The following is a 27,252-nucleotide window of genomic DNA, read 5'->3' as shown; positions in this document are numbered from 1 at the left end:
ATAGATGAAATTTATGCCTATGTCGTAGTGGTGAAGCCCCAGTAGAGTAACCCAGATGTTGATAGTCGACTGCATCCTCCACAATCCGAGCACTGAGAATTGACCCGGAAGATGGGAATTGCGTGTTAGCACCATTGCCTGATTTGCATAAATTCTTCAGTGATATCGGTTCGTAAAAAAAAGTAGAGACATCAAATGCAAATACTGTAACTGAAGCTACCAGTGGGCTCAGTTCATTTTAAGTAAATTCCCCCCAGAATTATTTTTTTTATCAGAAAATATGTTTCTTCCAGAATCAAATACGCACACACGCATACATACATCAAAGAACGCATAACAATTCAGACAGACAGTCTTGTACATTAGATCTTTAAATTACTTTATTTCTGATCTCATCATCAAAATTTTTACAAAACATTTTTTTCTGACAATAATATACTCAAAGAGCCACATTTTTGCATTTGGAGCAGGTCTTCACAAAACAGTTTTCAATCTGCGTACAGATGAAAACAAAAGAAAACGACAGCAAACTAACCAAAGGGTTATAACAATGCATATTTACACCCCACAGAAAAAACAACACCCCACAGCCTGAGACCAGGCAAAGCCAGAGAAACATGAGGTTTTATGGAAGTTAATGGCCTACAGGGGATGAAATGAAAGGTTCAAACTGGGGCGAGGGGGGAGAATATAAATGAGGGACAATATTGCTTTTCATTGTGTTTTTGCCCTACGTAATCCATTAATAGATTGAAGCGGAGAAAATGAATTGGAACAAAAAGCCAAATTTTGCTTGAATCATTAGTTTGAGTTCTCCATAAATCATCACGACCCAGATCATTGATATCCACACAATTAGCAGTGATGTCATGGCTCTTTCTATAGCTCTGTCTATACAGCTCACTTCACTGTATTGAATTGGAGGTCTTGGCTGAGTACCGTTTTTTTCAAGGCACACTGCTTTACAAAACAAAACGGCAACCTTGAATTATGCTGGATGGGTTTGCAAAACAAAACAAAAAACCAGAGCCTTGTGGCTGAACTGTTCAGAGTGTAAGCGTGGGAGATACTGTGCCAAGTACCAGTCAAAGCTTTGTCACGTATGCACATTCTTTATTATTATGAATAAACTATGAAATAACACAAATAGAAGTATGCTAATTTTGCAGAGATGGAGAGAAAGCATCTGAGAAAGCATTTTATCTTTTTCATAGCAGCCAGCCTACATCTAGATTACAGGGTGACCGTCTGACCGACTCCAAGCGGGATGTGATCTAGTAACCAAGAAACGGTTGCCGCCAGCAACAATCTAGCAGCAGAGAGGTGCATTCTGGGATGTCTTTCGAAACGTTCTCGCATGTGCTGGACACTTTTTGGCTGTTTTTGTGTGATGACACAAAATGAGTACTGTCTTTGAAATCCAGACTAAAGTCTCATAATCTAATTACGAGATTAGGAGCATCAAAGTTTGATTTCAATCATTGATTTTCTATAAATTTCAATTTTTGACATGACCTTACTCAGTCCATATTAAAGATATCAGAGTTATATTTTTACACAATGTTCTTTTCATTATGTAGGATGATTTTATGCAGAAAAAAGTAAATCACAATAAAATGATTTTAGATGGGTGGTCATTGACTGAAATATAATTGATTACATATCCAAAAGTATAAATAAAGTAGTTACAATTTAATAAAAATGTAGTGTAAAGTAAATAGACAAATATTTTTGGGTATATTCAATATTTATGCTTTTTAGGGTATAGCATATTATGGCGCTTTGTGTAAGTGGTGCCATTTTAAATCAATCTTATGATGTTTCATGAATTTTAAAGGAAAACCACCATTTTCAATATTTTACTATGTTCTTACATAAACTTAGACAAATTTATACATACTTATCTTTTCTCAATGGGTGCACTTCATTTTTTTACAGCACGTCGTGAATGTGTTAGCATTTAGCCTAGCCCCATTCATTCCTTAGGATCCAAACAGGGATGAATTTAGAAGCCATCAAACACTTCCATATTTTCTCTGTTCAAAGACTGTTACATGAGTAGTTACACAAGTTTGGTAGCACAAAATAAAACTGATACAAAATGAGAACTATATACCGAAGTGCTGCAAACTAACCCCGGATTTCCACCTACTGCGGAGCGGCGGCGGAGTCAGTCGGTTTCCATTAAAGTCAATGTGTGTATTTCCACTGACTGCGTTCCGAATCCGTCACAGCTCCGGCCATCCACAGCCCTCCGGAACAAATATGCAGAACTTTTATTTTTGCCGGATGCCGGACAGCTCCGCAGGGCAGAGCCATGACTATATCACTTGATCATACCTGAATTGGTGAGATCTCGTGTTGTGATCTGGGCTGGTCCAGCAAAACGTCATAATTTTACGGCATAATGGGCGGAGACAGAACTAGATATCGCAAGATCATCACGTGAATTTGCGAGACCTCATGGGTCCTCGTCACTTCTGCACGCATCCGCTCTGCAACAAATATGGAACTGGTGGGTATTGACGGACGGCGGAGTCCTGAGCCGTAACGCAGTGGAGCCGATCTGCATCTGCTCCGCAGTTGGTGGAAATCCGGGGTAAGTGTTCTTCTGCCATACAATATTCAAAACACTATACAAAGATTAAGAGCACGCATTGAAAAATGATAGGTATGCATTAATTCATCTAAGTTGAGGTAACAACATAGTAAAATATTGAAAGATTGTGGTGTTTTCCTTTAAGAAACAACCTTTAAAGCACTAGGTAGTAGGCAACAATGCAGATTTTGGAACGAAGCCACTTGGTTCCAAATTTCGCCTGGCCATTTTGTCCAGCATTCAGTTGCAACCAAACCACGACACACGATGTTTAAAGAGTTTTGTGGGCTGGCGCTCTGGCTGAATGTGGCAGATTTAGTAGACAGAGAATAAGTATGGTGACAAAGCCAAGTCCACAATAGCGGCAGCTGTTAGCCCCATGGGCCAACCCCTACAGACTGACAACACCACTACCTAAGCCATGTGCAAGCCTGGAGATAAGCAAGGGTTTTCTTTTTTCAGTGTCTGCAGAGATGAGCAGATGTATGCGTTCGCACGTGTGCGGCGCCGAGCTCCTTATAGCAGACTTTTGCCTCAGTGTTTATACGGCTGTGCTGCACAGGGCGAATAAATGGGCGATTAGTTCTTAGTCCTTCTGTTGCGGTTTTCCTCCTCGTCCTTCTGGATATTTACATTAGACACTTCTTTAGGAGTTTGCACAGAAGTAAAAAGTTTGTGTTTATTTCAATTCTACCCTTGAGGAAGAAATGTGTTCCCAGCAGACACCAAAAAAATGCAAGGAAATGAAAACCCACCAATCCATAAAGAAAAAAAAAATGAAAATGGAAGGGCAAACTTTGTACTTTTTAGTACTTCGTACTCTTTAGTACAGCTTTACAGTCTTTTGTGTGAATTAAAGTTGGAATGAAACAGAAGTAGCGATTGTCTTATTTTCTCTGTGTTGACGTATACCCCCAAGTGAAACTGAAGTTGTGTCCCAATTCAAGGGATGCGACCTTCTAAGCATGCCACCTTAAAAGGTGAGCAGTCGGTCTTACAAGGTGGCAGCATCAGAAGTTCGCCAAGAGAACCGAAATGAGACAGTCTAACCTTCGGAGGACCCATAATTTGCGTCACCTGCTGCATGCGCCCACCGCGCCTGATCAGCAGGATACAGCGGAGACGTTTCTGACTAATTAAAATAAATATGGAATCAGAAAAATTTTAATTTATTTTAGAAAATATGTCACGTTGATGTAGATTAAACTATTCAACAGTGTATCAAATTAATCGATCTTTGAAATATACGCAACATAAACAGAATATTGTTAACACAAAACAAAACGTATAATACTAAAACAGTGACAATAAAAATGTTTTCTGATAAATACACACTTTTATTTAATGAAGGTTTTAATTAGTGCTGGGAAAAGATTAATCGAGATTAATCGCATACAAAAGAAAAGTGTGCGCTGTGTGTAATTATTATGTATATATAAATACACACACATTCATGTATGTATTTAAGAAACATTTACATGTGTGTATACAGTATATAATTATTTATATTTTTATATATTTTTATATAAGAGTTTCGTTGCAAAACGAGATAACTCCGTATTTTTTAAATTTTTCAGAAATCTCATTTTTTGGTTGTGCATTCCAATTAATATCAATTCAACTGCAGTTGGTATGTTTTGATTTAAACCTTACTAACTTAAAAAATACAGCTAAGTAGCACCATAAAACACAATAATAACATGATAACATAATAATAAAACATGTTTTGACAAAAATGTTAAAAACTGAGTTATCTCGTTTTGTCAACAAAACTCTTCATATGTATGTGTGTGTGTTTAAATATATTTTTAATACATTACACACAGTACAGACACATATATTAGGCAAAAATGCACTTTTATTTTGTATGCGATTAATCGCGATTAATCTTTTCCAAGTGCTAGTTTTAATTGTTTATTTTAAAATATTCAGCCGATACAGGCGCGCAATGCATCTTGGGATAGCCTTGACTGTTAACGATACATTCGTTCTGTCCTTAACAGCGCGGAGAAATAAGAACGCATTTTGTGGCTTCATTCTAAGCATCCTTTGAATTGGGACGACCATACTAGCCTCAAGTCGCGCTGCTGTGACGCAAACGGTCTTAAAATAGGTCCTTAGAAGGTCGCAGCCTTTGAATTGGCACACAGCTTGCTTCTGAAATAAAATAAAGGGCTAGGGCTAGACTTAAAGTCATTTATCGAGAACTGATTGGATTGTTTAATTGATTGGATTGTTTGCTAACCGCTGCTATCTTTTCCCAGGCCCAGCCTACCCGCCATAACCCATGACCGAAAGCAAAGAAAGATCGTTTTGAGGAAGTGAGCAGATTTACGTCTTTGATTAGCCTAAAGATTATGAGGGCACATGAATATAAAAAAAATGACGCGCACTGACAAGTCATTTGTAAAAAAAATACCACAATATTCCAAAACAAATTACAGTTTGTCATTTAAATTTCATTGCGACTTCATTAACTAAATCGTCCCGTATCTTCAATGCAATGTGCTCTCGCTATTATAAGTGAATTACACCCACTCCAATCTTAAAAATAACATCAATGCGACGCAAAGAAAAATGTATAAAATTATCATCTGCCGCATTCGCACTCCGCAGTGTTAATTGCACGTGCACTAACGTTTCCGTTCAAAAACAAATGTTTCGCTCTGTAAACATTAAAACCAAATCACGGCGCCCGACGCAAACTGCAAAACGCCGCCAAAGAGAAGATGCATGGGCGTGATAGAAAACAAATGTCTTACCTAAATGACCATAGCAGCAAATTGTTAGTACATTAGCGAAATTACACCCTAAAGCTCCATAGACAAAACACTTCACGGTTGCTTGGTTTACTGATGAGTTTGTATCAACAGACCGAAAAAGCAAACATGTAAGAGCACATTTCGCTGCTATATTGCAGAATTATGGAAAGAGGATATTACATAAGATTGAACATTTTGTGGAGGAGGTGAATCATTGCTCTGAATGATGGCTTGGGGGATTCAGTCAAGGTAACGCAGACGTGATTGGATGCGATCACTGGCGTTCCTAGTTAATTAGTTTGGAACTGAAAAATGGTCGAATGATTCATTTCTGAATAGATGGCTGTGTGCCAAATGCCGATACCCCATCAAACAAATAATCCCATTTATATTGAGCTCATGCGTATAAACTATATAATCAGTTATGAATATAATCAATTTTATGTTTATACAATTCATCTAAATATATATATATATATATTTTATGACATAATTTCCTTTTCTTCTTTTCCCCCTACACAACACAGCCTACGTATAGATTTCTGCATCAATGCTAATGCCTTGCTGTGAGGAACGTTTTATGAGGTTGTAAAGTTCTCGCAACTTACTTAGAATTGAAATGTGGTGGGCAGGTAAGCCTATTAGCATTTTCCTAATGACATCAAGCCAATGTACCCAATACATCATGCACACGGCCTTGGAACAAACAACAAGCCGCTCTCGGTGAACAAGTTGATATTGTTTAGAAAACATAACGCAAGGCTTGTGAAGAATCATAAGGCTTAAGCATTGATATCCACCTTTCAATGACAAACATTGTTGGGGAAGTGATACAAAGAATAGAAAAACCTATATGATGGCCGTGAGATGAGGAACTAAATGAGATAGCAGATAGAAAAATATCAATCTTGGACATGAGGGGTCATACAAGAGTCTCTACAAGCGTAATCTTTGATCAGGTGCGCGGTTAAACAGTTTAGCATCTGTCCGTTTCACAAAACGTTTGTGTCAAAAGAAGCATAACAGTATGTTTCTTTATGCTCTCTATTTACAAGATAAACATATGAAGGTAATCGTGTCGGCGGCTGTCGTGCGATCTTCCCTCCACTCCTACCTCGCATGTCTCTGCGTGTGGAGCGTTCCGGTTTATTTATCAGTGACCATTACGAGGGTGGCCAGGGCAATTTTCACGGCTCTTGAGAAGTAGAGGTGATGATGTCACCACCAGCCATTGTTCTGGAGCCTTGGTCGGAGCTCAGGTTGAACAAAGCAGTGTCCACATTGACCAATAGTGAGGTTCCATGTCCACATTCATAAGTCCACAGACACAGGCACGCCAGGTGAAAAAACATCTGTGTTTACAGGCAATATTTCCATATTTGTTATGTCTTTCAAAAGTCTTTTTCAGGGTTTTGCAGAGAAAAAAGATTTTGTGATCCAGTGTTCAGGGAAACTTAACTTCTTCGAGACTGGACAATGCCTTGTAATGTCCAACATGACAGTTCTTGCTGGTTTCAATGAGTAACTTAACTATGGCGAGTGATGCTCTTCAATTGATTGAATGTTAGACTACTAGTAATTTTAGTAGAGTGTGTATTAGGTAAAGAACTGAAGTAGGTGGGGAAGTACAATTGTATCAATTCTTTATAAATTATTTTTTTTTATAAATAATCTGGGGTGATAAGACTTTTTCCTGCACATGCTCAAAGAAAAATCTGAGGTCAGGAGCAATTGTAACACTAGACAGTAAAAACAAAATCTGCTGGTATATTAGTGTAAGGATTTAATGCATTTTAAATAATCATAGTGTTGGTCCCACTTAAACATTTGCTTTAAACAAACATTATTTCTGACAGCTAAATGAATTAGTATTACATAAAGGCAAAAGCTATTCAGTAAAATTAAAGCAATAAGTTTATGTGAATGTGTGCTCTTTGGAGATGCAAGAGGTTCATATATTTTATATATTAATGTTTCATATAGGTTTTAAGTTGTCTCGAACTACTGTTATAATCAGCTCACAACATTAAAACAGTATTCTATCTCACGTATAATGCTCTTAATGTACCTAAATACAAGATTTGTAGCAGTCTGTGACTTGAAATGAAATAAATGTTACAATTGCCCCTGGTCTCTCCTGTTTGTACTTCTTGCTATTTCGTCCAATTGTAGCAATTTCATCTAGGTAGCTTACTTGTTAAGTGACATCTGGATACAAAAATCTCTAAGATTAAATGACCTGAGGTTACTGACCACCTCTGTATGAACTCTGAGCTGATGGAAACTGGCTAATACTCGGTAATATAAATCTGGAGGTCCTCATTAGACGTTCAAGTCTTGTGACTGTTAAATCATTTTCTATAGATAATTAGGAAGCCATTTGAGGTGGGGTTAGGAGCTTTTTGGTCTGAAACATATTCTTTGCAAATACACACACTGGCGGAAATGAGTTTATACGCACTGTTGTGTTTCGAAATGTCCGAATGCATTCTAAGCGTAGCCACAAGGGGCTCTATAGCGAACATTAGCGAAGTATTTCTTTTTCAAAGTGGAATTAACAATTTAAAGATTTAGCTCACACTTCTCAACCGTCTTGTTCAAAGCTCGCTACCTGACTAACAACACATCCGATTTAACGGCACACCGTTTTAACCCCTTATGTTATGACAACCGCAGTCATCTGCCCCTCATTTAATTACGACCACAGTCATTTGTCCCTTATTTTATTACGACCACGCACATTCAGAGCAGGACCGTGTTTGACTACTTGCGTCAAATATATTTCTGGTTGAAGTATGGTGACTCCAACATGACACCAGAGCAAGCAAACGCACGTGTACACCGTTAGGAAAACAGGTAGCCTACAAATGCAAAGTTTGTTTGTATTCTTCAGCTCTAGTTTTCAGTACTAACTGGACTGAATGGAGCAGAACTTAAATCAGGTGAAATGTCGCAAAAAACATCACGTTACAGTAAGCAGTAGACGCATACCGATGTATTTGATTATATTCTGAAAAGAAACACAAGCTATATGTACATCTAAAGAAGCCTGATCTTTGGTACATGTGCACACTGAACGACCTTGCCGTGTCAATCTTCATTTAGATTTGAATGAATGCGTTTTTATACTGAAGATCTTCCATGCCCATGTCTGGACAGATCTGTCTTCCTAATCAAATAATAAGATGCATTAATGGACGCTCCCTGGCAACTAAATGAAAATATCAGTGAGAGCTCTTGTGAACATTAATTTGTTTCTTTTCGTATTCTCTCTCTCTCTCGTTCTCTCTCTACTCCTTGTCAAAAAACTTGTTTATTGCAGATTCCTTTTAATTTCTCACTCCGCACGGGAGGATCACCATTATCTACTCCACAGAGGCGGCGTCCCGTAGCGGCGGTATAGAGCAGGGGGTGAATGCAACCGAAGCCAAGTTTAACGTCTCATGCACGTTGCATTGGATTTCAATTTGCCATTGAGCAGGACGGGGCAAGCAAAAAACACGCAGGCCTTTGATTGGGAACAATGAAAAGATGGACAAAAACATGGAATCCAATTTTCCAGGATACACTACACTCCATAATAGAAGTGTAACGTACGCCAGATCCTCTAACCTCCGGCAACATTGTGGGCATGTTCGTCACATCTCTATGTTCGTGAGAAACAGTTTGCACAGAAGATGCCGCAGCAGTACGCAAAGTTTGAGACGCCCTGCTGGAATCTGGATCACCACCCAGGCACAGCCTCTTTTGAGTTACCCATCATGCTTTGCTTTGCACAAGGGGCTTTTAGCGTCTAAAAGTGAGAGTGCTGGTGGAACGTTCTGTAGTTGGATAGTTAATGGAGCGTTCTGTGGTGGGGTAAGGGATGCAGGGCCCCTCACCAGGAGCTCTCTGACTGGGTGGGGAACAGGGCCCCGGAGGACCCGTTTTGATGGTGGGCACAGCCGGAAGGGCCACAGTCTGGATGGTGCTCCTCTCGCGGGTGGGAAGGTCCTCCAACCCCTCCATGCTTTGCGGGGGACCCTCATAGCTCATGTTTAGCCGCAGGGGTTGATGGGCCTGGCAGTAGTCCACAATGGGCTGCTCGTACCTGTAGAAGGTCAGCGTGCTCATCTGGTGAGGCACCTGTGGATAGATTGAAAGAAAGAAGAGGGGAATTAAAAGCCTACCTTAGCAGCCATCACCAAGAAATACTGTACTTCACCTAAATACACTTAAAAGACATTACTCTTTACTTTTAAGAACGTAGTGCACAATTCATTTGGAACAGCATTGGGGTTAGTAAACAATCACCAAATTGTGTTTTGGGGCAACTATTCCTTTATTTCATCTCAGTGATTCCACCTCCAAGATAATTTCTTAATCATCCTCCATTCCCTCATCATTCACGGCCAGCTTGCATTTCCTATATAAGCTCTGCTTCCGTCTGCATTTAAAAACTGCCTCGTGGCGCCTATTTTCAAAGAGTCTCCGCACCGGTACGGGTAATAGCTCTACGCACTATGCAAACCCAGCATCTGTCTTGTTTCCCAGTGTGTGTGCACTGCTCAGTGGTGACTCACACTGTGGATACACGCAGCACACACATGCGCACCCGCACATACGCGTGAACCCCGCATGGGTTGCTGCAGCTATTCCCATGATAAGTGACACAAGCAAATATGTCTTTCCTTATCATGCCGTGACTCCAGTAGAGTCGCTGTGGGGAAACCTGTCGCATCTGCCTGCCTCTTTCCTTTTTTCCCTCAGAAGGGACGTCAGTTGCATATGGCAGGGTACGGCAGCTGGCATAGCGATAATGTTTATATTTTTTATATATACACAGTATGTACGGCAGAGTAGGCTATACTTCCACACACAAGCATACTTTATTCACCAACTGCCAGTACGGTTTTGCTAAAGGCACATGCAGTTGGCCAGGACAGTTGGATATAAAAGACATTAGCTACACAACATAAAGATTACAACCCAAACGCGGTCTAAATGATGCTCATATACTTGGTTTAGCTTCAGTCAGTGCTTTTTTATTTAAATAAAAAAAAACAAATCACTCAGAATCCACAAAATGCTTACAGTCGCAAGCCTTTCATTACTATCCTGCGACTATCCTGAGCTGTGTCCTCGAAGACTGTGTGAAATAAAGCATGAAATTAGTTCATTTCATACTTTTAAGATCTGAAAAACTAAAATACAATCACTGGCAAAACATCTATTATATGTTATTTACATTTGCATTTATGCATTTGGCTGATATTTTTACCCAAAGCGACTTGCAGTGCAATACAAGATTACATTTTATAAAGATGCATGCTCCCTAGAGATTGGACCCATGTCCTTTTGCACTGTTAATGCAATACTCTACCAACTGAGCTACAGAAACAATACTGCAAAGGCAAGTATGTTGGTTCAGAAAAGTATTTTGTCAAAACACGACTTGAAAGGCCAGCAAAATGCTGCTTTGCAATCAAATAGTTTAGTTAAATGGGGGTTTAAAGCTATTTCATGCATTCTGACTTATTAACACAGTTTAAGGGCCCTATCATACAACTGGCGCAATGAGCGATGCAAGTCTTTTTTGCTAGTTTGAACCGGGCGCAGTTATCGTTTTCACGTCCAGCGTCACATTGTTTAAACTGCAAATGCATTTGCACCCATTTGTGCGCCCATGGGCGAGGTGTGTTCAGACACATTGTTGGCACATTGCTATTTTGAAGCAACTAAAAAATACTACCCCATTGACCAACTTTGTTGTTTTTGTTATTTAAAGAGTAACTAAACCCCAAACCAACTTTTTTTAGTTAATGATCTGTAAGAATGACGCTTTATTAGTGCTGTTCATTGATTTTAGTAAGTTTTTTGACATTTGGATATAAAGTGTTTCAATACTACAATATATGGTGTAAAAACGTCTGAGTGCTGCCCTCTTGAGGTTGAACGGTGGCTACTGCAGTTGAATTTTCCTATTGGATGTTGGGTCCAAGAAATGACTCGTGACGTAAGCAGGTTCAAGCTCACCACGCCCTTGTTACGATCTCACCACACACTTGATACGAGCTTAGTTCGTCCCCTCTATCTCCGTTGGGATCTGCCCACTTTTCTTGCATTTTTCAAATATTGCAGTGGGTGGAGTCAGGCTCTGACCAGGGGTTTAGTTACGCTTTAAACAGCACGTTAGTATTATGTGCCTATAAACAGGACAACAATGCGCGTTTGCTTATGACAGACATGGACAGCACACAAACTTTTTTAAATGTAAAAATTAAAGGATTAAAATGTGAAAGATTATTATTGAGTTTCTTGGACATAAATGAAGACCGATTATGAGACGTTAGAAGGCAAAAAGAGCTGCTTCACCTGCAGCCTGGAAAGTAATTAAATGTTTTGCTTTAAACAAATGCAAATGTTGCATCTATTTTGAAATGTTTTTTTATGCTAGCCCATAATTTTGCCCAAAATAAAAGTGCGGAAACGTTTCAGCTCTCCACACATTTGTAAATTCTTTATCTCCTGTTTGTTACAAATAAAGTATTTTTAGAGTACAAAACTTTTCTTGCATATTTGTAAATTGTTCTTTGAGTTAACACTGATCAACACTGGCTAGTCATACATTTACAGCAATTAAAAGCCTGCTAATTTTACTTCCATGACTGAAAGAAAACGACTTTAAAAAACAAACTAAAGGTTTAAATACAAATAAAAACATCAACATCATAAACTGGTGAACAACTTCCTCTGCTTAGTTTTTCAGTTTATAAATTTCGCCATCTAAATAGGGAATCGGCATGGCATCAGCCAGGGTTCCTATAACTTAGTTAACTTCAAATTCAAGGACATTTCAAGGACTTTCCAGGTTCAATACCCTCAAATTCATAGACTAAATGTGGGGACACACTTCAAGTGAGAGCAAGGTTACATTGTGTTACCTTTTAAGATACATTGTTAAAGTTCCCTTTCGAGGGAACTCGCACTGCGTCACTGCGGTGACACTTTGGGAACGCCTCCAGGGGTAAAAGTGCGTCTGAATGTGTATATCAAATTCAACCAATGGTGACAGGGCGATGCGAGAGCCAGGAAGTATACAGTATCGCTATCTGAAATATTGCCACAGGCACGCAGGATGTATGGCAAGGGAGACGCAGCGTCTCGTTCCCTTCTCAGGAAACAACAGTTACATACGTAACCCGAGAAGTTTTCATGTGTCAAACACAACTATGCAAAAAAGCATTTAGGTATGAATAAAAATTTGCATACAGAAGATATAAGCAGAACAGTTTTATGGTATTATCCTATACTACACGGGAATAATATGGATTTTTTTCCAGAAAACGTCTTGCATAAAATAGATTCAAGCACTTTCAATGAGCTGTATATATGCATGTATGCATCCCAGGGCCTTGAATTATTTCCCCCAGTTTTACAAACTTACAAGGATTTCAAGGACCCGTGGGAACCCTGATCAGCGCAACTGGCTTTTAGATGGGATGCGAGATGAAACTCTAATTGGTTTATTGCACATTACGGCCAAAATAACACCGATTACTCATTACGAGAATAGGAACACCCCGTTTAGACTGTGCGCTAGGTGCACAAACAATTTTTCTTGATGTTAAATTAAAATCCCATGGCAAAAGTGGATTAGGACACAACCTTTAGACTGTGCACTGTGCGCTTTAGACCATGCGCTTCGATTGTTAAAATAGGGCCTAAGAGTTGGATTCCTCTTGCTTAACTCTTTCGCCGCCATTGACAAGATAACTCGTCAATTAAGAGAAAACGCTTCCCTGCCAATGACGAGAATTTCCGGTTTTCCGCAACTTATTCAACCCGGAAGTAGCGCCTCACATGAAAGAGAAAGAACTCTGTGTATGTTTTAAAGATCGCTCTGCATCTGATCTCTACTAAAAGTCGTTCACAAAAATTTAATTATCTCAGCTTTTTGCTCAAAAATTGGGTGTTTTTGAAGAAACCTACCCATATTTGAGAGGTGATAAAAAGAAAACTAATGAAGGTAGGATTAAACGTTTTTTTTTCTTTTGATAGCAGAGGGTCTGTTCTTTCATTTGATATATTGTTTATTTGTAAATTAAAAGAAGAACATTTTCTGGAAGGCATTAAACTTTTATGAAAATCATGAAAAATGCTGGCGCTGGCTGGCAACTTTTTTTTAAAACGCTGGTGGGGAAAGAGTTAATATAGGCAAAGTGTGAAAAAAGCAGTTGGACTTCTGACTGAGTTTCTGTGCCGAATGCACTTCGCCAGGGTTCGTATATGTTTCTGAACGTTTTTTTAGACCATAAGAAATTCATACATAACATTCTTGCTTTATTTCTTTCATGGGCAATTTTAGTGCAGGAAGTTCGGTGGAAAGTCCTTATATGGGCGCTTTAACCAGAATAACGCAATAAATTATTCTGGTCACACTTTTTAAGGTCCAATTCTAACTATTAACTAAATATTAACTAATTTTGCCTGAATATAGGCCTAATTACTACTTATTATACGTAAGTTTGTAAAATAAGGTTTTGCAGAATCAGGCATTAATATGTGCTTTTTAAGTATTAATAAACAGTCAATGTCTCAGTAATATTAATGCTTATAACCATCCAGTTAATAGTGAGAATTGTAAACTACAGTAGAGTGTTACCATTATTCTTATTAACTTAACAAAATATTCAAAGTGAGAAGGATACATAAATCATGCATTTTAACCTTAGACTTTAATGATTTTAATGTTAAATCCACTATTGTATTATACATAATCGTTCTACCATCATACACAGTATTTACTTCAATTACATCAGAAGTAACTGTATTAAGTACTGGAAAAAATAGCAATACCTTATTTTCTGTTTCAAGGTAAAAGTCATTAAATTACAAAAACTAATTATTATTAACTAGTTACACCCAACACTGGCTGCCACACAATATTGCTAGAAAATGAATAAACCTGTATGACTTTTGGGTAATTGACAACACTGTTGCATTGTGCCACATATACTCCGACATGATAGGAAATCAAGCTGAAATGAAGTCTATGTGTTTTCACAGACCAGAGTTAACTGCTTTCAAATTGGTTAATTAGAGAATAGCAAGAGATGATGTAGAGCGATCCAAGTGATGGGAGAAGTCTGCCGGCGAGAGAGTCAAAGACGTTTTACATAGAGAGTCCTGACACGGAGTAAAATAAACAAGCTCAGACGTGGCACCGACTCTCAAGTCATAATGAGATGCATTGTGTCAGTGGCTCGCATTTAAAGCTCTTTGTTTGCCACAATTAATTCTCTACCTGAGCAGAGCAAACGGGTTGCAAGCAGTATGAATACAGTAGCTACTTAGAAGAAAAGTTTACTGAGAAAGTGATTTGCTTGGAAAAACTGGATTGTCAGGTATCCACCAATATTTTTCTATTAAAAATTCTGGACACAAAAGAAGATATTTTGGGCAATATTTGTAACCAAAGCCTTTAGGGGAACCAGTTACTTCCATAGACGTTTCTCCTATTATGGAAGTAAATGGTGCTGCTGTTTTCTGCTTGCTTACATATATCAAATACATATTACAAATATCTTTGGGTTCAGCAGAACAATAAAATTTATACAGGTTTGCAACAACTTGAGGATGAGTTAATGAAAATCTTTTTCGGGTGAACTATACCTTAAAAGGGCAAGTGTATCTTTTTAATGGCACTGGTTACACTAAACAAAAGGTAAAAATAATGCTTGTTTTTAGACCGGTTTCCCCACACACTTCTCCATCTGCCGTATCATGCTGAAAGTCACTTAGCCAGCAGACGATGAATGCTTTTTTCGCAAACCAAGCCCTTCGAAAAGTTTGCTTGGTCATCTTTGCACATTAAGCATTAACATGAAAAATTATTTTTACATAAAATATCACATAAAGGGTTTAAAGGGTACCTATTTTATTGCTAAAACAATGATATTTTGTGTGTTTGGTATAATACAATGTGTTCGTGCGGTTTATGGTTAAAAAAAATTATTTTCCACATACCGTACATTTTCTTCAAATTTCAATCTCTTCCTGAAATGCACGTATTCTTGTACAAGACTCATTGATTTGAAAAGGGTGTCCCTGATTGGCCAGCTAATCTCTACATTGTGATTGGCCTGAATACCTCTGACGTCAAATGTGATGCTCCTTACCATGTTTGAAATATTTGCTTACAATGTACTGCTAACAGAAGTTAACTTACAGGTTGTGAGTCCGAAGCGGGAGGAATTATGATAATGTTCGTCTTTATTGCATCATCAATCCCAGGAATAAAGCGTTGCCTACAATCCGTATGTTTGTTGTAGTCCAAGAAAAGAGATTTACGTTGGAGACGATAACTTCGTTTACATCGTTTACTTTGGGATTTGTACCTTTTGCATACGGTTAACATGTACTAATACACACTTACATCCAAGGAAATGTAAATCAGTGAATCAGATAATTGGTGCTCTTTAAGTGTGACTGATGTGGTGAGGTTAAAACATTAAGGGCAGCGTTAAAGGTCCACGGTGTAGATTTTTAACGGCATCTTGCTGTGAGATTGTAAGTTGCGGCTTATCCACAGCTCACCCTCCTTTTCAAAACGCATATTGAATCTATGGTAGCCGCCACAGGACAAACATGTTATCGTCTGAGAACAAAAGATGCTCTATAGAGCAGTTTATCCATTTAGGGCTACTGTTGAAACATGACGGCGACTTCCATGTAAGGGGACCCGCGGTGTATATAGATAAAAACGTCTCATTCTAAGGTAATAAAAACAATACAGTTCATTATGTAAGGTCTTTATACACCACTGATAATATAGTTATGTATATTATACTGCATTTCTGTCAAGAGATCCTTCTAAAAGTTTCACAATGCACCTTTAAACGACATCCAGTCAAGCGGCTATGCGAACGTACTGTCTTACAGTATAAGTGACAAACAGGGCAAATCCTGTACAATGAGGCAAGCGTAATGTTTGTGTTGAGTCAAACCCATTAAATGAGCTCTCAGCGATACCTTGGCATTACCGCTGCAGTCTCTCCTGCTTAAATGAACTCCATTAAGCCGGGTTTACTTATTACATTGTAGGCACTCAGTGGATTAGCTCACTCCACACACACACACACATACACGCAGAATGAAACACACTCTTTCATGACCGTTTCCTCCATCTGCAGATCGTCACTCATGTTGCATTGATTAATTTTCATATATTAACTACTGACCGTTTCAGCAAATTCTTAACAGACCGCAGGACATCAATCTAGCTTTAATATATATGCATGTGACAGTGTGTGTGAAGTCACGGGGAAGGGATTTCGTCTTAACCACAACGAAATGACAGCCGCACCCTTTCATCTGTTGAATTGCCCACGTCCTGTCTGCTTTAATGGAATTATGGGTAAATCTCACATTGACATGGCATTTTACACTGGATTACACTGTACGTTTTAGCCTCCTGTTTAAGGAGAGAAGACGGCGCCATTTTTTTATCATTTCTAAGCAATTTTCCATAGCAGACCATACATAACACACACAAAGACTGTTTATTGGATGTCAACATTTGTCCCATGGCTTATGAATCTTAGACGCAGCTTTGAATGTATGAACAATCATCAGTATTAATCAGACAGATGGTCGAGCACTTGAGTTCAAATTCAATCCCATAATGCATTTGGTCTCATCGCATGATGAGGCCTAAATACGTTCTATTCGATGTCTGTCACGTCTTTCTGTCTTGGTCTGGGTCCCTAGTGCTTTTATTTAGTGTGGTACATATTGTGATGTTTCTTAACACGTTGTCTGCGGCCTCATTACTCACATAACAATACTGTGTCCAGCTTCAGTCAAATTGCCGGGCAGCTTGTCCATTAAGGTAGACGGCGTCAGCAGGAACTCATCAGTATGTTGGGAACGTTGTGTCTTTGCCATTCCTGTTTATTCAGAGCCTAACAGGGAATTCTTGTGCCCGAGCCACTAGCTATGCAAATAAGCACGCTCGTGTAGCATATTAACGGCGTACAGTCAAGCAAACACCTTGATTTGTTGCATGCTGCCGGCCGCAGGGGCGTGCCAAATAGATGTCAGCGTCGCCTAATAGACGGCCCGCAGAGAACCGTAAAGGTATGTATAGGATTTGTTTTTTCATACATTCAGGCCAAAACCTTTCTGTTACAAGAGGAGCAATCATAATAATAATGCAGTATGTCTGCAGTGCATTTGTGAAAGGGGAATTTTAGTGCAGCAATGCATTTGCCGTGTCAAAGAGGCTAAAGAAGGCAAATGACATTCACCACCTGCACGAATGAGTCATACTGCAGCAGCTATACACGCACAGTATGGTATCTGCTAGCTCTTTAGTTAATCACATGACAAGTGCGATAAGCAGTTTATCGCACATATCTTTGTGAGTAAATGGTTTTCAGGCAGCAACCAATTATTTGCGTCTACAAGCAGTTTCTGCATGTAATGAGAGTACGTGCTATAGAATGAATGAATGAATTTGGAAGAATAGATAGTTCACCATAGTGTTTTACTAAAAACAGATTTTTTTGAAGAAAGACAATAGCAGAAAAAATCTGATGAAGTTTTTGCCATACAGCAGGAGTCTTCAACTACTCTTCTGCGAGGGCCAGATTTTAAAATTGTAAATATGATGGGGGCCAAAATTGTACCCCTATTTTTACCTTGTATATATATACTTTGACATATTATATACAGTCTTGTTCAAAATAATAGCAGTACAATGTGACTAACCAGAATAATCAAGGTTTTTAGTATATTTTTTATTGCTACGTGGCAAACAAGTTACCAGTAGGTTCAGTAGATTCTCAGAAACAAATGAGACCCAGCATTCATGATATGCACGCTCTTAAGGCTGTGCAATTGGGCAATTAGTTGAATTAGTTGAAAGGGGTGTGTTCAAAAAAATAGCAGTGTGGCATTCAATCACTGAGGTCATCAATTTTGTGAAGAAACAGGTGTGAATCAGGTGGCCCTATTTAAGGATGAAGCCAACACTTGTTGAACATGCATTTGAAAGCTGAGGAAAATGGGTCGTTCAAGACATTGTTCAGAAGAACAGCGTACTTTGATTAAAAAGTTGATTGGAGAGGGGAAAACCTATAAAGAGGTGCAAAAAATGATAGGCTGTTCAGCTAAAATGATCTCCAATGCCTTAAAATGGAGAGCAAAACCAGAGAGACGTGGAAGAAAACGGAAGACAACCATCAAAATGGATAGAAGAATAACCAGAATGGCAAAGGCTCAGCCAATGATCACCTCCAGGATGATCAAAGACAGTCTGGAGTTACCTGTAAGTACTGTGACAGTTAGAAGACGTCTGTGTGAAGCTAATCTATTTTCAAGAATCCCCCGCAAAGTCCCTCTGTTAAAAAAAAGGCATGTGCAGAAGAGGTTACAATTTGCCAAAGAACACATCAACTGGCCTAAAGAGAAATGGAGGAACATTTTGTGGACTGATGAGAGTAAAATTGTTCTTTTTGGGTCCAAGGGCCACAGGCAGTTTGTGAGACGACCCCCAAACTCTGAATTCAAGCCACAGTACACAGTAAAGCATGGAGGTGCAAGCATCATGATATGGGCATGTTTCTCCTACTATGGTGTTGGGCCTATTTATCGCATACCAGGGATCATGGATCAGTTTGCATATGTTAAAATACTTGAAGAGGTCATGTTGCCCTATGCTGAAGAGGACATGCCCTTGAAATGGTTGTTTCAACAAGACAATGACCCAAAACACACTAGTAAACGGGCAAAGTCTTGGTTCCAAACCAACAAAATTTATGTTATGGAGTGGCCAGCCCAATCTCCAGACCTTAATCCAATTGAGAACTTGTGGGGTGATATCAAAAATGCTGTTTCTGAAGTTAAACCAAGAAATGTGAATGAATTGTGGAATGTTGTTAAAGAATCATGGAGTGGAATAACAGCTGAGAGGTGCCACAAGTTGGTTGACTCCATGCCACACAGATGTCAAGCAGTTTTAAAAAAACTGTGGTCATACAACTAAATATTAGTTTAGTGATTCACAGGATTGCTAAATCCCAGAAATTTTTTTTTTTGTACAAAATAGTTTTGAGTTTGTACAGTCAAAGGTAGACACTGCTATTTTTTTGAACACACCCCTTTCAACTAATTGCCCAATTGCACAGCCTTAAGAGCGTGCATATCATGAATGCTGGGTCTTGTTTGTTTTCTGAGAATCTACTGAACCTACTGGTGACTTGTTTGCCACGTAGCAATAAAAAATATACTAAAAACCTTGATTATTCTGGTTAGTCACATTGTACTGCTATTATTTTGAACAAGACTGTATATATATATATATATATATATATATATATATATATATATATATATATATATATATATATATATATTATAATGTATGTTATAAATTATGTTGTTTTAGCTACTTTATGTTATAGGTAATAAAACATGCATTTAAAAAAAAGATACACACTTCTTGTATCCATGGTGTTTGCCTTTTAATTACTAAAAACTCATATTTTCTTTTTAAGATTTTAAAGGGGACATATCATGAAAATCTGACTTTTTCCATGTTTAAGTGCTATATTTTGGTCCCCAGTGCTTCTATCAACCTAGAAAATGTGAATAAGATCAACCCAGTAACTTAGTTTTGGTAAACCATTCACCACAAGCATGTGAAAAAATAGTTCCCCCCTTGTGATGTCAGAAGAGGATAATACTGCCACTTAATCTGCACTATCCAATCCCGACACTGCCATTTAGTACATAGATCAACTCATTTGCATGTTAAATGACACAGCCAAAACGGCACTTTTTTGCAAACACCTACAAAGTGACAATTTTAACATGCCATAATAAGTTATCTAAATGATATTTTGAGCTAAAACGTAACATATGTACTCTGGGGACACCAAAGAATTATTTGAAATCTTAAAAAAAGTCTTGTTAAATGTCCCATTTAAAAACAATTGCAGTTTAACATTGCAAAAGGCAAAGAAAAAAATGCAAGTGTAAATAATCAACATGTGGAGCTTTTAAACTTCTTTTGTTTAAAATTGTTTAACTTTCATAAATTGTTACATTTCAAGTATTCACAACATATGACCAGTCTTCTCCTAATGACTTAAATTGCAGTTCATGTTTTCTTTTTTAATATTTTAAAGCTTCATTGCATTGACTTAACATGTAAATCACTCGCGCTTGCTCTACCGCGTCTGATGTGAACCCTACATAACTCTGTCTGACAAACTGGGAACTATATTCTCAAAGGGCAAGGCACTGCTACTTGGGCGAAGTTATTTGCTCGCAGTACCTGAGAAGCCCTATGGTGAGGAGCAGAGAGTTCGCGCAAGTGTTGCTGTAATCACTCTGTAAAGCTGAAGCAGCTGTGCTGCGGTCGTTTCAGAGCCGAGTCTACGCGGCATTCATGCATAATATCTATGTCTCGAAACTACTGATCCACTTATACAACTTTGTGATGTAGGAAACCAAAGCACAAGTTTTGGAAAACTCCAATTTTATAGAGTAAATACTCAGCAATGGTGTTGAATTATGATGGTTTGTCTCAAAGCATAAAAAACACCACATAGACAACCAAAATAAAAACTCGATTTTTTTAACACAAGGGGGCTTTAACGTTTAATTTCCGTGTGAACTATTTCTTTATCAAAACCAAAATTTCCATGCACCCGGGTTGGAAGGCAAGTTAAAATCTTCATACTTTTGTCACGATCAAGAATGTTTAAATCATTCCTCGAAGTCTTTGAAAGTGTTATGCATTCATATGTGCATTGCATCAACGAGTGTGAAATTTTAATGTAACAAGTGGTACACGACACCGATGTTCCAAGGAGAGCCACTGCGACGCTAAAGCCACCAGACACCCTTCGATGAAGTAAAACATGTCCGAGGGCCAAAGAGTTCGCCTCAGCAGCGAAGAATTTAAACGGACAGAAGGAGAAGAACATGCCTGAAAGAGAAATGGGAATTCGGGGCTGCAGCAAACCGTCACGAGTGTTTGCCTTCCATTTATATAACAGATGAACTCATGCATTATCTGTCAGAGGCTGAAGGGTTGCCAGCGTTTATCCAATAGAGGTCTGCGCATTGATCTTTGGGAGTTGGAATAAAAATGTTGACGTTGTCAGTATCCTTAATGGAACAGTTCATCTGAAAATAAAAGTTTCGAGGTTATTAAGTCACCCTCAAAACGGCTGTTTTTGTTTCGGAAAATGTCGAACATTTACAGTTTACGGTGACCTGTTATGGCCCATCAAGCTCCAATAGAGACAAAAGCAAAACCCATTAAAGTAGAAATAACAGCATGTGGGTTTCTGATTGGGATGGTTTATGTTATCTTACACATTAGTGTAAAGGTTCATAGGTTTAATCCCAGGGAACATGCATTGATAAAATAAATGTACTTTTTTTTGGAAAAAACATCTGCCAGATGTAAAAAAGTACAATCTGGTATTTTTCCTTTTTAAGCTTGATAGCTGTTGTATGACCAGAGGCAATTTTGCAAAAAAGTCTTATTGTTTCATGGCAATAATGGGTTTTGATCAGCATGAAGGTTAGTAAATAATGACAGAATTTTAGGTGAACCTTTCCATAATTGAAAACCCAGAATTATCTATCCTATTTGTGTTGATGACAACAATGACACGAATGCAAAATGTGATCCGGCATGTAGTTTGTGCTAAGCATAATAACACGCTATAAATCAAGGCCGTATCTGTTTCTTTTGTGGCAATGATCCATTTTCCATCATCTTTCGAAGAGGCGAGCTTCGCCTGCACGCCCAGAACTGCTGCGTCCACCCGTCCGAAACTACTCCTATTTTCACTTTGTCTGGCTGATGAATATTTCCAAAAAGTAAAAAGGGTTTTTGGCTGCGCGGCAGACGCCCCTGTCAACTTTTAATCAGGGATATTGAAAAGGAGTGTGTGAACGTGGCTTTTTAAGCCGGGGCTAATCAGACAAGCTTCTGCGAATTGGAGCGAATCCAGGCCTATGCGAAGACCTCTTTCATTGTTTCGTTTTCTTCTGCCGTCTCGCGCTCGCTCTCCTCTGTTTGATTTCATTTCAGAGAGGCAGATTATCTGAAATGAGGCATTCTTTCTGGAAAAGAACACTCAGGATAAGCCCGGCCTGAAGATGCTTCTGTTTGAAAAGGATCGATACGGATCGTCTCTCCCTCCTGTGAATCTAAGTCCTGGCTTTCTGCTTTAAGGTGCTGTTGAGAAAGAATTACGGGGAATTTACTGTTCTTCGCTAAATGGACAAATTCTTAATTCTAATAAATGGAGCTGTATATAAGGACACAGGCTGGCGAAACCTTCTTGGTAAATCTATTGATTTGTTTATTTCTAAAGTTTTAGACCCGCCAAGCACTTATAGCGTATCGTACATTGTAAAAAAAAAATGCAGCATTTTTGTCAAATCAACATAACAATTTAAACTTGGTTTTATGTGTCAATGTATCAAAGGGTCTGTTTACACTTGGTATTAAGATGTGTTTTCGTCGATCGGATCACAAGTGGACGAGAGAGACACATTTTGTTTGATCTAATCTGTAGCTGGAAAAACATTGTATTATCCAAACTGTGAGTTTTGTGACCAATTGATCCACTATTAAATGGTGAGTATATGCAGTGTGGAGTTGGCTAGCATCCAGTATTTTGTTTGTTAAAAAACAACAACAACAAGAATAGCAGAGCAAACATTGTGGTTAGTGGCCCTGTAGGCTTTGTATTGGCAAAATTACATTTGCCCCTTACATTTGGGCATTTAGCAGATGCTTTTATCCAAAGCAAAAGGCAAATTTTCATTGGATTTTTATTGTGTTTACATGGAAATTTCTGGGTTGTGATTTTTGCCTAAAAAGTAATGGAAAGGTCATGGAAATGTATTTGTAAAAATGTGTACGAACCCTGTAGAAGTCAGAAAAGACTTAAAACATTGTGCTCAGTATCTCAGATTACATAACTTGGCCGAGAGAATGTGGTCTCGTATGGCTGTTCGGACTCTTTCAACCACATGCGCGTTTACACTACAAAAGCAATCCGATCGAAAATCCTATTCGACTACCTCTGAATGTGGTTAAAAGTGGTTGAAAGTGAACGAGCTCAAAACTTTTTGAACACCATTTACACCGGTCTTTAGCGTCGTCCACTTGTGATCCGATCGACGAAAACACATCTTAATACCAAGTGTAAACAGCCTCACAAATTAAAACTCAAAATAGTAGAAAACTCAAAATTGCATTTATTGGATGAAATTGTAAGCTTAACCAATTATTGACACAGAGGGCTCTATTTTAACGATCTGAAACGCAAGTGCGAAGCGCAACGCGCAAGTGAGTTTGTGGGCGGATCTTGGGCGCTGTTGCTATTTTCCCGGCGTGAGAAATAACTCTTGCGCCGGGCGCAAATCAATAAGGGGTTGGTCTGAAGTAGGTTCATTATTCATAGGTGTGGTTTGGGCGTAACGTCAAATAAACCAATCAGAACGCTAGCCAACATTCCCTTTAAACGCAAGGGCGCAAGTTCCATGGCGGGTTGCTATTATTATGACGGATTTACCAGGCGCACGCCAGGAGCGGTTCACAGCCGAGGAGACCGACGTCCTTGTACGGGGGAATCCCACGCTTGCCAGCATAAATCGGGCACGCCGTGTAACGGGAGGTGGATCTGCCTCAGGACTTGACGCCAGCAGAGGACATCGCTGCGTCCACCCTCACCGCTGAAAGGGTTTGGGGGCTTTGAAATCGGACCCAAGAAACGCAAGCAAGGTCCAACCCCAAAGTACTCTTACAAATCAAGTTCATATACATTAAGGTTTCTTATGAAAAAATTTTAATTATTATTTACATAAAATAAACGTAATACAGCCACACAACAAAGTTATGAAAATATTTTAATCGTTATTTGCATGAGAATAAATAAAAACTATCACCACAATGCTCACCACTATGATTCCCCTTATCTCGTGTATTAATATTTTTAAGTGTAACAATTTATGATTTGCAAAAATAACTGTTGCATCTGTGTAGATTAGATAAGCAAAGTGTATGCGCGTTGTGCACGCTATACATTATGGTCAAGCATGCGCCCTTAAAATAGCATAATGAACCACGCGCAACGCGCCACTGACTTTAGACTAGTTTTTTTTGGTTAGTAGCGCAATTGTTTTTTGAAACTGCAAAATAGCATAAGAGATGGTTTGCGCCGCAACACGCCTCCTTTTTGCGCTGAACCGCCCAGGGAGCGCAAGTTCATTCCCTAGTTTGCTGACGTGCATCTGTGGAGGGAAAAACACGCTGTGCGCCGGCGCAAAATACGAATGATACATGCGTCACTGACAAAGTCAATTGCGCTGGGTGCAAGATAGGGCCCATAGTGTCAATAGCCCTCCCCAATCCTAAGCAGCACATTAAACATTGCACACTAAAGCTGTAACCAGTGTAAAAAAGTAACAAAAATCTGTTATTGATCGAGTACACTGTAAAAAATCAAATTAATGAAATGTTGGATGGGCAAAAATATACAAGTTAAACCAATTTTCTTGTTTGAGCTTAGTTGAGAAGAAATATTATTTTAAGTCTAGATAAATCTGTGTTTAAAACATTAAATGAATTGTTATTTTCAAATCCAGTCAACATTCAGAATGGATTGTGTTGACTGAACTAATTAAGACAAATCTGGTCAATATGTGAACTTATGACAGCTATGTTTCCTGACAACAAAATGCTCATAATATTACTGTTATTTGGTCACAAAATGTAATTGTTAGAGTTGTTTAGCCGTGAATGTATGTGCTTAAAGTTTAAATATGCGGTCGGTTAAAAAAGATAGCGTCTGGTTAAAAATGTGCTTGCACACTTTCGGACGGAGATGAGCTCCAGAAAATCACCGGCGCTTAAGTGCTCACACCCCGCCCAGCGCGGCCTCGCCTCGGCAAGCGCATCAGAAATCGACTGCTGGCTCTGATATCTCTGTGGTGTTTAAACGTGATTTAATTCATTTAAATTTCTCATACTTAACAATGAAAGGGGTATGTTTTAAATCATATTTTAGGATTGCACTTACAGTAATTGATATGGCTGTTGAGTGATGTTTCATATCTTTTACGTTTGTTATAACCGGGCCCCCTGCAAATTTGAACTTCAGAGCTGAAGGAGCGAGTGGAGAAATAGTCCCAATATCATAACAATCTTAAATAAAACTTCAAAATATACCCGTGTGTGTACCCGTGTGCGCGCTGGTGTGTGTATGTATGTGCATGTGTTTTGAATTTAAAATGTCTAAATTCGAAAGGATTTGGATAACAGGTCATTTCATCTGAGATCAGTCCGTAAGTAACAGCTGGAATCACTTACTGATTCACAGGACACAAGTCATCAGCCGTTTCCTCAAGTTCACGTCAGGTAAGTGTTTGTAATTAAATGTTAATTTTAGACTATATTAATTGGCAAAGACGCAAATACTCGACGTTTTTGTAAAGATATAAGTTATATAAAGGTGTGTTATGTTATGTGTCCGAGTTAAAGTGGAGCTATTTTAGTTAAGAGAGCCTGGATATAGGGTTGGTTTACCGGACAGGGTTTAGGACTCTTAATTATAATTGGGACATTTTTACAAACAAACCTTATAAAATACAATACTGGCGTGCATTTTGAGACAAAACAATAGCACTTATATGTTAAGAGATGTCAGTATTTTAGTCAGTGATAAGCCCTGTCCGAGAAAACCGCCCAATAGTGTTTAATTCAATTACATGTGATGTCTGATTGAAATTTGGCAATTTTATGGAATAAAGTCTTTCACCGTCAAGCTTTATAATATTAAACATGTATTTATGTATGTGTGTGTGTATTTATATTCCTCTGTTTATCAAACCAGAGCGGTGATGATGTGGAGAGACAGACCAGAGGGATACATGGCGAGAAGAAGAAGTTCTCCTAAATGGCCCTGCAGATGTTCTGACTGACTTTGGAGTGCTTTTTGGACTGTTTTATGCCCTCTATTTAGAGAAGACTTAATTCTGTGTTCAGTCTGTATGATAAGTGAATAAAGCTTTTGTTTTAATGTGACTGAAGTTAAATATTTTGTTAACAACACCAGCATAAATTATTTGATAAATAATTTAAAAAAGTTTATTAAAAATGTCCAAATAATAAATATGAATTGAAGTAACACATAAAACATTGAGTAAATACTTACATTTTAAATTCTTAACTGTAAGTTTTTAAAGATTCAACTGATTAAAACATTTAAGTTGAATGAACTATAAAGCTAGATGAGCAAACATAGTTTTTTATATTTGAGTCAAGTTTGGGCCAACTAAAAAACATCAATCCAGGTAACACTTTGAAGTCAGAAATTGAGTGAACATAAAATTTCTGAGGAACTAGTTACTAAAAAATAATTAATTGAGGCAACAATTTATTTTTTACAGTGTAGGTGGGCAACAAAAAATAAGTGTACAAAACCTCATCACAATTCACAGCAGTAAGCTTATAATAATGATTTATAATTTGAGCTGTCGGGTCAGATTTTGTGGGTAAGCTATGTTTGGCTTCACTTGACTTCAACCCACGTGAAGATATGCAGAAAGGCAATTTTATGTTTTAAACAGAAATGGTGATAGAGAGGCGTTTTATATAGTTTACTTACTATACAGTAATGTTTAGTAATGCATTTGTCAATACTTCATAAAATAAATAAAAGTTAAAGGGACACTCCACTTTTTTTGAAAATATGCTCATTTTTTAGCTCCCCTAGAGTTAAACATTTGATTTTTACCGTTTTGGAATCCACTTAGCTGATCTCCGGGTCTGGCTGTACCACTTTTAGCATAGCTTAGCATAATCCATTGAAT

The 27,252-nt window shown here is 38.3% G+C and overlaps 1 protein-coding gene across 1 annotated transcript in view; it reads right to left on the bottom strand.

Annotated features, from left to right (window-relative positions):
- Nucleotides 1-375: 375 nt before the first annotated feature.
- The window catches only part of LOC135779677 (leucine-rich repeat transmembrane neuronal protein 4), a 154,374-nt gene continuing 127,497 nt past the window's right edge, over nucleotides 376-27,252 (bottom strand). The window contains exon 3 of the mRNA XM_065290480.2: nucleotides 376-9,486. Coding sequence (XP_065146552.1) covers nucleotides 9,148-9,486 — 339 coding nt within the window. The 3' untranslated portion in view covers nucleotides 376-9,147. The remainder of the gene's footprint in view (nucleotides 9,487-27,252) is intronic.

This window comes from Paramisgurnus dabryanus, chromosome 10 (genome assembly GCF_030506205.2).
Source record: "Paramisgurnus dabryanus chromosome 10, PD_genome_1.1, whole genome shotgun sequence".
Taxonomy (NCBI): domain Eukaryota; kingdom Metazoa; phylum Chordata; class Actinopteri; order Cypriniformes; family Cobitidae; genus Paramisgurnus; species Paramisgurnus dabryanus.
Note: the sequence above shows the minus strand (reverse complement) of the source record. Positions and strands in the feature narration are given on the sequence as shown.